General features: G+C 60.2%; 1 protein-coding gene across 1 annotated transcript in view; it reads left to right on the top strand.

Moving 5' to 3' along the window:
- Positions 1-12,744, top strand: part of TBC1D10A (TBC1 domain family member 10A) — a 49,052-nt gene extending 36,308 nt beyond the window's left edge. Inside the window, exons 5-9 of the mRNA XM_065417693.1 lie at positions 717-831; positions 2,945-3,010; positions 5,029-5,218; positions 9,491-9,645; positions 10,687-12,744. Coding sequence (XP_065273765.1) covers positions 717-831; positions 2,945-3,010; positions 5,029-5,218; positions 9,491-9,645; positions 10,687-11,067 — 907 coding nt within the window. The 3' untranslated portion in view covers positions 11,068-12,744. The remainder of the gene's footprint in view (positions 1-716; positions 832-2,944; positions 3,011-5,028; positions 5,219-9,490; positions 9,646-10,686) is intronic.
- Positions 12,745-13,113: the final 369 nt, after the last annotated feature.

The following is a 13,113-nucleotide window of genomic DNA, read 5'->3' on the forward strand; positions in this document are numbered from 1 at the left end:
AGAGCCTCAGTCTGGTTATCTGCATTGCAGTAGTGCCTGCATGGCCCTGTTGTGTGTGTGCGTAAGAGCCCCGTCCAAAGAGTTTAATCTTGGTGGGGAAATGCCAGGCCCCGGTGAGGTGACTGCCGTAAGCAGCAGTCCTTGCACTCCAGCTGCCTGTCTGGTGCAGGACGTTACAGGTGTCAGGGCTTGGGCAGGTTCTGAGAAGAGTGGTGGAGCAGAACCCAGTGCAGAGCCTCGTTGGGCTGTGATCTGCTGTGCCTGGAAGGCTCTGTGCCACAGCCAACTCGAACTGCATTGGCCTGTGTCCTGCCCTCCTGGTACAGGAACCATGCTGAGATGGGCTGGAGTCCTCTGGCTGGGCGAACTCAGGCCCTCAGCAGCATGGAACTGCTAGACTAGTGCCTGGTGTCCGACTGAATGAAAAGTGATTTTGTACTGAGGTCTGTGTCTACTTGATTTGCTGCTGTGGACTGGGAGGTGTCCCCATGCAGGGCCCCAACCAGTGTTTGCCTCTGGCTCCTGGGACTCTAGTGGTGAGGTTCTAAGTAGATCTCTGTGTTCCCGGTACTGTGTGACTGCCCACCTATAGGTGCTGGGGCCTGGTGCCCTTCCGGGGCTTGAGAGCCTAAAGGTGGGAGATCAGACACCACCCTCACGTGCCTCCTGTCCATGTCCCTGCTCCCCGTTGCTCAGTGGGTGCTGTTTCTCTGCAGGCAGCAAGACTTGTTCCGGGTGCTGAAGGCCTACACGCTGTACCGGCCGGAGGAGGGCTACTGCCAGGCCCAGGCTCCCGTCGCAGCAGTGCTGCTCATGCATATGCCTGTGGAGGTACTGACTGCACACCACCTCGGACAGGACCATTGGGGCCAGGGGAGGGCTCTGACACAGACACACCCCCACCCCCATGCCCACCCACCTCTGGCCCAGATCATGGCCCATCCCCCTGCCTTGTTGGTACCGGTTCCACCTGGATTGGCCCTTGCACTGGGAAGAGCCCAGTTAGCTCCCTGGAGGTGGTCGAGGAGGCTGGGGGTGGAGCAGCTGTGAGGGAGTGAGGAGGGGTCCCTGCTTTCTTTCTGTCCCATGGATGATCTGATCCTGCCTGCAGTGATCTCGGATCCCGGGGAGGGCATCTTCTAGCACAACAGAGCGGGCCCTCCTTGCGTGCTCCCTGCACAGATTGTCCCGAGGGCTGGTTTGGGCTGGTGTCCGGTGTAATGGCGGTTAGCGATGCTCCAGCGGGATCTGACCCGTGCTAAGGAGAGGGAATCTCTAGTCCTCTAGGGAGACTCCCAGTCCTCCAGCTAGGGGGCTGGGAAGGGACCAAGGACTGGGCTGTGTTTGGAGACTGCAGGGCTGACACCCCCCCAAGGAGGAGAGGCAGGGCAAGGGGCCGTGGCAGCAAACCCCAGCGAGTGGGGCCTTTCCTGGGGTGCTGGTTGTGCCTAGAAGTAGGAGTTGCAGGGGAAAGGATCTCTCGTAATGGGGGGTTACCCTCCTTTTCAGCCCAAGGGGTGGAGTAGCCGCTTAGGGGGTTCGCCAGGGACTGCAGGACCCTGTGCCAGCAAGGGATGGGCTGTTGGGTCTCCCCAACTTTTGATTGTGGTGGAGGAGCTGCTGTAGCTGCCTTGTCTCAATTCTCAGCGGGTGGAAACCCAAACACATCTGGCCCCTGCAGACAACCTTGCTCGCATGTGGATTGGCCGCCAGCCAGCCAGCCAGGGGCACTAGCGAGCGGCGGTTATCTCACTGGGTGTTGGCTGTAGAGCCTCTCCTCTCCCCAGTAATGTGTGCCAGGGCTGGCTGGTGCCTGCTCAGGCTGAGCTAAGGAGGCAGCGTGTAGGGCGTGTTCCTTTCTCCTCAGAAAGGACCCGCCCCCCATCCCTCCTGCTTGTTAAGCGGGCGGCCTGGGCAGTGCTCAGTCAGACGGGCAGACAGACAGCCAACTGCCCCTTGCACTGGGCTGCCGCATCCCCCAAAAGGTATCGGAAGTGCCGTGTGCTCCAGGCCCTGGAGGGTATGGAGTCAGCCTAGGGAAACACTAAAGCAGGCATCTCACTGGCATTGGTTCTGGCTTATGCTCTGCCACGTCTCCCCCCTCCTGAGAATGCCAGGGACTTTGTCTGCCTTCCGGGGGATGGGGCTTCCCTGCGCCCGAGACATCGTAACTGCCAGGGCTGCCTGCCGTGGGGATTCCCGCCCCCGCTCTGGGTTATGGCAGTGTGGCATAATGGCTAATGTGCTGGCCTGGGACTCAGACCTGGGTTCTGTGCCCAGCTCTGCTGCTGGGTGACCTTGGGCAAGACCTTTCCCCTCCCTGTGCCTGTTTCCCCATCTGTAGAATGGGGATAGTGAGCCTGACCTCCGTGAGGCGCTGGGGATCGGCTGGTAATGAGCGCTAGCGGAGAGCTGGGATTAATAAACTCCTCCTGGAGCGCAGCCACGTTTGTGTCTGGGCTGCACAGCACGGGGCACGGTCTCGAACTTCCTGGGGCTCTGTCCCCTGAGCCCTTCCCATCTCAGACACGGGTCCCCGCCACCAGCACTGACCAGCCTGGCTTTCCGGTGTGCTCAACCTGGGCTCCCACTGATGGGTAGGAGCTGGGTGCCCAGCCCTCTGAAGATCGGGAATGAGGTGCCTCTGGGCAGGCCTGGGAAAGGGATGGTGAGGGCCCAGGGGGAAGCTTGCTGCATGGCCGCAGGGAAGGCCCTTTGGGCGCAGGCTGGCCCTGCTTTTAGGCACAGCAGTACCGCTACACAGAAGCAGGGTGCCCATAGGGCTGCGTTTCCCCTTGCTGGGCCCCGTGGCTTGGAAGGAGCAGCACTGGCAAGTGGGGGGCCTGGGGCTGCACTGACAGCAGTGAGCGCATGGAGGGCATCTCCAGCAGGGCTGCAGCGCATGCCACCCTGTCCTGCACTGACGGCCTGTTCCCTCCTGCAGCAAGCCTTCTGGTGCCTGGTGCAGATCTGCGAGAAGTACCTCCCCGGCTACTACAGCGAGAAGCTGGTGAGTGAGGGTGGGCGGGAGGGAGAGGTCCCTCTGACACCTCTGAGCCTGCCCCCCAGAAAGCATCTGGTAGCTGCCTGGGTCAGTAGTAGGAGGACAGTGGGCTTCCTCTGCCTGCGATAGTCACCAGGGGCTGCAGGTGGACACGGTCTACCAGAGCAGAGCCCGAAGAGGGTCGAGTGTGGAGGCTCTGTAGCAAAGGGCCTGTTGGGCCACCTGCTCCAGAGGGAGGGTAGCCGCAGGGTTAGGCCCTGGGCTGGGAGACGTGGGTTCAGTCCCCAGCTCTGCGGGACTGTGTTGCTGGGCCCTGGGGATGCTGCTTCCTTGGCCCTGCCTCACTAGGCTGGGTGCAGAGGCTGTTCTGCACCTGGCCCAATGGGTTCCTGACCTCATGGGCACCTCGGGTGCTGCTGAGCTACGTGTCGGGTTAGTCCAGAAAGGGCCTGTCCTGGATAGATCAGAGAGGCAGGTGGATGCTCCAGCCTTCCAAAAGCAGCTCTGTGGCTAGGCTGGGAGCAGCTGCTCCATGCCCATCACAGGGATGTCTAGAGCACCCATGGGGAGCTGCTTTGGGTTTCTTTCCATGGCCCATCAGAAGCCTGTGGCTTACAATGTCCAGCCTGGGGCAGTGACTGCACACTGGGGAGGTGGCTCATGCGGGGGGGGGGAGCCGAGTCCCGTGAGCTGACCCTGTGCTTGCAGTAGCTGATCTGTGTGTGCAGTCGCAGCAGAGTGTGAATCCCGCTCACATACTGAGATCTTTATCTGACACAGCAAAAGGCTCTGTTCACAGGCTCCATTTCTCCCCCTCCCCAAACAGAAGTCCTGCCAGTCCCCTCCCACCGCAAGTGGCCCTGGGCACCTCACTTAGACTGCATTGCCACTGTGGGCAGGGCCACTGGCTTGCACCAGACCCTCTTAGCAAGGACTGGCTCATCCTCTGGAGTACAAACCACTTCTCTCCCCCCCTCCCCCTCCCTTCCCATTCTGCAGTATCTGCTCCCACTAGGAGGGCAGCGTGTTCCCATAATGCATCGGGAGTGGGTCACTCCGAGGAGGGGGGGGGGGGGAGTTGCAGGGGGACTGGGGTTTCCCAGTGTGTTTCTGCACTGGTAGGACATGTCTCTGGCTTGGCAGCCCTGGAGACTGAGCTCCAGCAGCCATGCAGAGTGGACTAGGAAGGACGACCATGAACTGGGACTCTGTGGCTCTGGGTCCAATTTCTGGCTCTGCCAGACGCCTGCCGACCTTAGCAAGTCGCTCACTCCCCTGCCTCTGTTCCCTCCTGTACAATGGGGGTGATGCTGACCCAGCTGCAGGGCGCATGTGAACCTGGACCAGTGGTTCTCAAACGTCTTGGCAGCCCCTTTCACACAGCAAGCCTCTGAGTGCATCCGCCCCCCCCCCTTCTAAATTAAAAACTCATTTTTATATTTAACACTATTTTACATGCTAAACTTATAACCTTGTTGTTTAAACTGAATTTACCTTTTCTCACCACTTTTAAATCAAAACTAAAATACATTTTTATTGAATTGTTATAAGCAAAAATTATTTTTTTAACTAGTTACTGTTTTAATACTGGAGGGACGCAAAGAAACTTTGTTAGTATCACTTTTCCCAGCAGACTTAGCGCCCCATTGCCACCCTTACTTCTGTGCTGCTGCTGGCGGCACGCTGCCTTCACAGCTGTTCACACCTTCCTCTTGGCACATGGGGTCAGCCCCAAATACCCAGCCTCTGCCGCAGCAGCCTGTCAGGATCCCAGCTGGAGCGGGTGAGAAATGCAAAGCCCAGTAACTTGGAGCATGGTAGCACCACAGTAGCCAGCCGGGAGTTGGTGCAGTTGGCCCTGCCTCTCCTGTTGGGTTGTCGCTGGCGGACGGCAGCTGTTTGGCTGTTCCTTGGTGACCATAAGTGTGTGGATGGCGGGTGGGCACTGTTTGGGGGGGATGGCCCATCCCTGGTCCTCCCCAGCAGCGCCTTTCCCCTCCCGTAATCTGCCGCTCTCCCTGCAGGAGGCCATCCAGCTGGATGGGGAGATCCTCTTCTCACTGCTGCACAGATTCGCACCCATGGCTTACAAGCACTTGAGCAAGCAGAAGATCGACCCCATCCTGTACATGACGGAGTGGTTCATGTGCGCCTTCTCCAGGACCCTGCCGTGGAGCTCCGTGCTGCGTGTCTGGGACATGTTCTTCTGTGAAGGTAGCACATGGGTCCCCCGCTGCTCTGTGCTCAGACTGGGACCTAGCTTGGGGACATCTGGGGGACTTGCCAGCCTGGCCCCCAGTTCAGCTGTCTGCACCGAGGGGAGCCATGTTCTCATGGCCCGGACGTAGAATTCTAACCCATGGGGCCTGGTTCTATTCCTGCCTCTCTGCCTCAGTTTCCCCATCTGTAACCAAGTACTCAGAGATCTTTGGCTACAGAAGTGGAAATGATCAAACCAACACACCTGCTCAGCTTGCCTGTGCTGGCAGGTAACAGTGCAGTGGGAGCTGCTTTCTGTCAGGTTCAGCTGGGCCACAGCAGCTCTCTGGTCTCACTCCTGGAAGGGCAGGAGCCTCTGTGCATCTCAGGAACAAACTGGATTGGCCGTTTAACATGGGGATACAGATCACTAGTGCTGGGCGTCTCCCCATGCTGAACAGGGCCAGGGCAGGAGCAGGATCCCACGTACTCCATCTACCAGCATCCCAGGCCCTTCCCGTCCCCATGACACTGAGGATCTTTGTTCCAAAGGGCTGGGCTCTCACCTTCCCTTTGCTTCTTCCCCCATCACCCTGAGCACTGGGGAGCAGAGGGGTCCCTCCTCGGGGTCCCTGGAGCTGGTACTGTGGCCTGGCTGAGCTGTCTTGGGAACTCATCCCTGCCGGGGCTGGCTCATCGGTGGGGCTGCTTGGGAGCTCCGGCTTGTTCTGGCCACATCCCCCAGCCCTGGTGCTCACGGGCAGCTGTGGAGAGCCATCTCTCTGGAAGCAGTGACCCCGAGTCTGGCCGCTGGGTAGGAGATGCAGGGCCCCTCGCCCTCAAAGGGCTCCCCAGGGAGGCTGAGATGAGCATTCACCATGGTCAGGGTCTGACTGGGCCCAATCCTTGGGTAAAAGGTTGGGGTTGCATGGCCTTCCTCAAGTGTCTGCACTGGGCAGTGATGTAGGGTGACCAGACGTCCCGATTTTATCGGGACTGTCCCGATATTTCCTTGTTTGTCCTGCGTCCCGACCAATGTTAGGTCGGGACACTGGACAAACAAGCAAATACTCCGGAGCCTGGAAGTGCTCGCGCCCCCCCCGACTCCGCCCCCTCCTTCCCCCATTGGCTCCCTCCCCGAATCCCCGCCTTTTCCTCAGGCTCGCCATTCCTCCTCCCTCCACAAGCGCTGGAGGGAGGCCCCAGAGACACAGGGGGAGCGCGGGGCCGGGGTGAGTGAGAGTCCGGCCTGGCCCCGAGCGCAGGCAGGACTCAGTCGGGCGGTAGGGAGAGTAGGGGGGCGGCCCGCGGGGCCAGGCGGCGGCTGTTCTCCCCCCCCTCCCCCCGGGCAGCGGGACTCGGGAGCAGCCGCTGCTGCAGCTCCCACTGCCGCGGGGGGAGGAAGCGGCCGATGGCCAAGCTCAGCGGCTGCGGCTCTGGCGCCCGGGCCCGAACCCCCGAGCCCGGGCCTGCTGTGGGGACCCAGCAGCGCGCACGCTGCGCCCAGCCCCTCGCCAGTCGCGTCTGGGCTGGCTGCCCAGCTGGTGCTATCCCGCGGCAGCCCAGGGGCGGAGGCATCGGCAGCCCAGCCCCGTTCGTTCCCCTGCGGGACCCGAGCAGGACGGGGGGGCTGGGGCCTGCTGCCCCCACTCCGGGATAGCACCAGCTGGGCAGCAGCCCAGACGCGACTGGCCAGGGGCTGGGCGCAGCGTGCGCGCTGCTAGGTCCCCGTAGCAGGCCCGGCCTCGGGGGGTTCGGGCCCGGGCGCCGCAGCCGTCGAGCTTGGCCATTGGCCGCTTCCTCCTCCCGCGGCAGTGGGAGCTGCAGCAGCGGCTGCTCCCGAGTCCCGCTGCCCAGGGGGGGAAGAACAGCCGCCGCCTGGCCCCGCGGGCCGCCCCCCTACTCTCCCTACCGCCCGACTGAGTCCTGCCTGCGCTCGGGGCCAGGCCGGACTCTCACTCACCCTGGCCCCGTGCTCCCCTGCGTCTCCCGGGCCTCCCTCCAGCACTTGTGGAGGAAGGGTGTTTTTTTGTGTTTTTTTTTTGCTCTGCCATCTCGCCCCCCCCCCCCCCCCCGCGTCCCGATATTTGACCTGGGTGATCTGGTCACCCTAGCAGTGATGCATGTCCAAACTCGCTCCACTCCCTCCTGCCCCCTGCTGGCAGCCTGTCTCCCTGCACCAGGTTCACTGTGCTCTCCCCACTGCTCCCTCTTCACTTGGAGCCGAAGCTTGAGAATTACGTAGACGGTCGCAAGTCTCCGTCTCCCTCCCTCTGCTGAGGGCTCTAGCTGCGCACCCCCCTCCAGAGAGGGCTCTGAATATGCCCCCTTTGTCTCCACGCTGCTGCTGCTAAGCTGTGCCCCTGGGCTAGGCTTGGGGGGCCCTGACCCTCCTTCGCCTCCGTCGGGGCGACGTCAGTGGAGGGCCCCTGTGGGGATGGTGGGGCGTTCACGCCTGAGCTGAGTCAATGACCAGTGCCCTCCTGTGGAACACGGGCCAGAGAACTCCTCCGAAGTAACGCCTGTTTGAACTAGAGCAGATTTCGTAGCTACACGTCCAGTCTGGCTGGCAAACATCACCTGCGATGGCGGATCTGCCCCGGCCCTGGATGAGTCGTGCTGGTTCATTATCCTCTCTGTGTACCTAAAAAACCTGCCTTATTGCCAAGGAAGGGGCCAGGGCTGCCCCTGTTCAAGGGCATTGGCACTGCAGGAGGGTTCTCAGTCTGTCAGAGCCCAGGAAAACAATCAGCTCTTAGCACCTGCTGGTGCTTTCTGCCTCTGAGTGCTAATTGCTGGGCAGAGGTGCTGCAGCTTCCCTGCTCATTCTGGAAGGGATGTGCAGCAAGACCGGATTGTGGCCTAGGGTTGGTAGGGAGGTGGGGGGCCATGCTGTGGCTGGGTACAGCTTGGGATGGATGGATCTGAAAGGCAGTCCCCAGCACAGAGGCTGTGGCTGAGCTGTGGTAGCAGTAAAAGATGGGTCAGTCTGAGCTGTGGTTACCCAGCCCTGAGCCTGCCATGAGAGTTACCAGGGCATGATTTGGCCTTGCTCCCTGGGCAGGCTGTGTCTCCTGGCCATGTGTTTCAGTAGGGGTTGGGTGTGTTTTGGGGAGGCAGTGTGGTGCAGTGGATAGAGCACTGGATTGCAAGGAGCGAGGTAGTTTCTGCTCTTGCCTTGCTGTGACCTTGGGCACTTCGTTTCCCCTCACTGTCTCTGGTTCCCCTGGATCCTCTGCCTGCCTCGCCTGTTCAGATCATCAGTTCTCCAGGGCAGGGATTGTCTCTGGCTGAGTCTCATGCCAGCGCCGTGGGGCCCTGATCTCAGCTGGGGTCTCTGCGCAGGCTGGCTTCAGACTGCGCCCAAAGGAGCTACCGGGAGGAGAGCGCTGGCGGGTGTAGAGAAGGCAGCCAAGGAGCCAGTTCTCCGACAAACAGCATTTCAAAGCACACCACTGGGTGGCTACTTCAAGCTGGAGCTAAGTTTGGGGGCAGCTCCAGTGTAACCTCAGCTGGGCCCCGGGGGTGCTTGTCTCTTGCACCTCTGCAGATCAAGGTTCTGAGAAGAGATGATTTTCCTGGAAGCAGTGCCGGGGAAGATGCGTCGGGCACTGGGCTCCAGGCTGCCAAGCGATCTGGTTGATACTTGGGTTAATGTAGCACAGGGCAGGGGAGCCATTGGAAGGACGGTGCTGATCCCGGTGCTGCCTCTTGGGGGATTGTGTCCATGAAGCAGGTGCTGGTATTTCCTTGTCTCTGGCTGGGACCAGACTGGTGTCGGGTCACAAGCAAGACATTGGTTTGGGACTAAGGGGCCCACACGTTGCCCCAAAGGCAAATGGGGCAGCAGGCCAGGTAAATTTTAGGTTTGGGAGTTGGTGGGGGAGAGTAGGGGAGCAGTCATTGGATCTTCCCCTCCTATCTGAGCCTTTGTGTCTCTGGCTCTGAGAAACCTCCCGCCAGCCATTAACCCCAGACTGCCCATTGGAGAGCGTGGGGGCAGCTCCGAGGGTCACTGTCCTAAACTATCACTGTTGCACTCACTGTTCTCTTCAGAGCGTCCCGTCTCAGTATGCCATGCTGCAGCCTGTGGAGTCTATTAGAGGCTGAGGGCTGCTGGCTCCCAGCTGGCCTACATGGGGGTGGGGGTCCCTGTTTTAGGTCACGTACCGATGGGGAAGAGCAGGGCAAAGAACCTTTCCAGTCCCTATGGCTGGAGCGGGCTGGTATGTGGCCGAGCCCTGGGGCTGTGCGGGTGCTAACCGGCTGGCGGCTCTGCTCTTCCAGGGGTGAAGATCCTGTTCCGGGTCGGCCTGGTGCTGCTGAAACACACGCTCGGCTCCTCCGAGAAGCTCAAGTCCTGCCAGGGGCAATACGAGACCATGGAGAGGCTGAGGGCGCTGAACCCCAAGATCATGCAAGAGGCCTTCCTGGTGCAGGAGGTGAGGAGATGTCTGTCGGGACAGAGGTGGGCTCCCAGGCTGCCCTGGCACACGCATGTCCACAGTTGGCAGCTCACCAGCCCTCTCCCCCCTCACAGCGGTGACTGGATGGGAACCAGCTGCACTCAGCATGGCCTGAACCTTTCATCCAGTGATCAAAGCCCAGCACGCTCGGCACTCCAATTCCCTCTAATGGAAGTGGGCTGGGGTGTGGAGAGGGCCTAGGGATTGATGGGGGGCTGGGGTCTCTCCCTCCCAGTGCACCTTGCTGCTGCTCTCCCCCCCCGTCTGCTGCTTCAGCAGGCGAGGGAGCTCCCTAATAGGGGCAAAGAGCCCACATCCCGCCCTGGCAGATGGGCAGCTCCTGGCTTGGGGGATCTCCCAGTTCCTGGGGACAGTGACTATGCTGCTGCCCCAGGCTGTCAATAGCTGAACACTCCCTGGGGTGGGCACTTGGCTCAGATCCCCCAGCCCTGGGAAAGTAGCTTTGGGGGCGAGATCATCAGCTTCCTGCCGAGCCCCTTCTGGAGGGGCCCTGGGCAGGAGGCAGGGGCCTGCTCAGCGTGGGAGAGCCCTGGCTGGGGGAGGGGCCCTGGGCTCTGCTGTGAAGGGCTTTCAGGAACTCCAAACTTAAAAGCAAGTTCAAATCCAAGGGCTACCCCCCCCCGTTCCCCCCCACCCTCTCCGGCACTGAGTGAAGCAGCTGTGTTCAGTGCAGTGCTGCCCTCTGCTGGTGAAGGCTTGGATAACAAGCAGGTCCTCTATCAGGGTACTAGCAGGCCTTCCAGGGAAACCATGAACTATGTGGATGCTGGTCCAGGAGCAGCGGAAGGTCCCTAAAAGTGTGGGGGGGGCCACCAGTGCCCGAACTGTGCCCCTGCCTCATGCTGCCCTTCTCCCTAAGGTCCCGCCCCACCCCACCTATGTCACATGTGGCTGAGACTGCTCCCTGGGGAGACAGCTGTGTTGGCAGCCCCCAGTTCTGGCCTAGCCTGCTGGTTGGCTGGGCAGGGGCCTGATGAGCATGTGCTGCCCCCACAGATCATAGAGCTGCCGGTGACAGAGCGGCACATTGAGCGGGAGCACTTGATCCAGCTGAAAAAGTGGAAGGAGACCCGCGGGGAGCTGCAGTGCAGGTCTCCCCCACGCCTGCATGGCGCCAAAGCCATCAGCGACTCGGAGCCACATTCCCGCAAGGCGCTGGACCCTTCGCCCTCCATTATCCTGCCCCCCGGCCAGGCGCTCCCACCCAAGGGCCACAAGAACAAGGAGAAGAAACGAGACCAAGGAAAAGTCAAGCCGGCCAATGGCCCCATCCCTGAGGAGAATGGAGCCCAGGCCTTCGTTGAGCCTGGGGCCTCCCCGCATCACCAGTCCAAGGACAGCCTGAGCTCCCGCGAGAGCGAGGACACCTACTTGTAATGGGGTCGCAGCACATTCTGACTCCGCGGTGGCAGAGCGCCCAGGGCTGACACCTCTGCGCCTGAGGGGCCAGCCAGCTGGGCCTAGACTCAGGATTGATTCCCTGCTGCAGCCAAAGTGGGGAGCAGGGTGTGTCTGGGGGCCTGTCACCTGCCACTCTGGGTGCCGGGGGGAGGAGCCTTATCTGTGGGAGTTCAGTTTTTATTTATTGTTTGGCTGCAGCTGATTTGCAGAGCAGAGACCAAGGGAGCCGGGCTGTGCCTGGGGTGACCATTCAGACCTGTAGGCAAAGGGCTGTGATCGTGCGTCTGCCTGAGGTCTGACTGCGTCTCTTCCTTCCATTGGGAGGCTCAAAGCCCTGTTCCCAAGAAAGCTCTGGGGCCTGGCTGGCTGCTCCAACGGGGGCTGGCTGATGTTTGAAATAAGCTGATGAATCGACCTGAGGCAGAGCGGGGGCAGAATCGATCTCCTCCCAGCCCAGGTGGCTTCTTTCCATGCTGAAGTTCCCTCTAAGGATCCCAGCTGCTGTCTTGGCTGTGCCAATCCTCCGTCGCTGAGTGGGTTGGAGGAGTGTGTACCCAGCAGTCGTGGAGGAGCATCCTAGGCTCAGCTGCTGCACATGCTTGGCCTGAGCTGTGGAGGAAGAGTTGAGTTGTTCTGTCCTGCCCCAGCCAGTGCTGCAGGAGTGTCTCTGTATTGCCCAACGGGGGTGGCTCTCTTGGCCTGAGCTCGGCGGATTCCAAACTGACGCTGTATCTGGTGGGGGTGGGGGGTCCCATCCCACCCTGCTCCTCCATTTCTATAGAGCTGCACCTGAGCATTTATTTGGACTTTCTCTACTGCAGCGAGCCTATTTATTTGTGTAGCATAACTGTTCAAAAGGAGCCTTGCCAATATATAGGGAAAGGTTAGATCCGCCCCAGTGGGCGCCTGCAAATTCTGGGCAGGATGCAAGGGGCTGGGGACAAGGTCTGCATGAGGCAGGGCTGGCACTGGTTGCTCAGGACCTGGGTGAAAGCGCTGCTTGCAGGGGACTGAGTTGAGCCTACTGCTTTGGGTTTGCAGGGGCAGCCCTTCCTGGGGCTGTTTGGCAAGGTAAATGAGGCTACCTGGAGCACGCGTTGTCTGATTAAAGCTGGTGCTAGGCCTGGCATCTCAGCCTCGAATGCTGGGAGAGAACAGGTATATGCAGGGATTAATCCAGATGTGGAAGGGCAACAACCACTGCCTCCTAAATGGGGGTGCAGCCTGCAGATCCCAGACTGCAGTGCTCTCTCGATCCAGGAAGTCTCTGGCATATTGCATTAGTCATTGCAGGTTGCACTTCCACACTGAAGAGGGCAGTGTTAGCTGATTCTGGTGCAGCCTCGGGTGGACTGAAGTTGGGGAACCCCAGATATTGATGGCAAAGGTGAAAGGGAAGGAGGGTCTATTTTCCAGCTTGCATCATTAATGAATCCGGGGGCGAGGGGTCTGTTAGGAATCCTTCCTTCTTCTTCTTCACTCAGTCTTAGCTTCTCTGCAGACTGCCCCCTGGGGGTGGAAGGGATCTGACTGGAGGGGCTTCTTGCCCATCCCAACAATGCTGGACAACGTGCCCTTGTGGGTGAGACTCTGTAAAATAAATCAGTGAATGAAGTTGCAATGTTTTTGTACAGAGAATCAATAAAGCAGATTGTGTAAAGAAGGCGTGTGCTGCTGGGAGTGGGGTTCTCTGCCTCCCTCGAGTGAGGAGCCTGGGGTGCAGTCCATCGCCCACCTTGGGATCCAGGGGCATTAATTCACCTGGCCCAGCGACTGCTTTCACTTCAGCTTCGTAAGAGCTCAAGCAACTGGCCACGACTTCTCTGCATAAAGCCCTTCCATAAGCCCCAGCAGGATGAACTTGTTGCAAGTCTTGGGTACTTACCCCCTGGTGCAACAATTCACTAGTGTATGTCAGAGCCCAGCAGGGACATGGGCCTAGCCAGAACTCCCCAGCAATTCCATGGCTGCTCCATGTTTGGACCTCGCATTTCAAATGCTCCAGACCAACTAACTGCCTTA

This window comes from Emys orbicularis, chromosome 16, assembly GCF_028017835.1.
Source record: "Emys orbicularis isolate rEmyOrb1 chromosome 16, rEmyOrb1.hap1, whole genome shotgun sequence".
NCBI classification, from domain to species: domain Eukaryota; kingdom Metazoa; phylum Chordata; order Testudines; family Emydidae; genus Emys; species Emys orbicularis.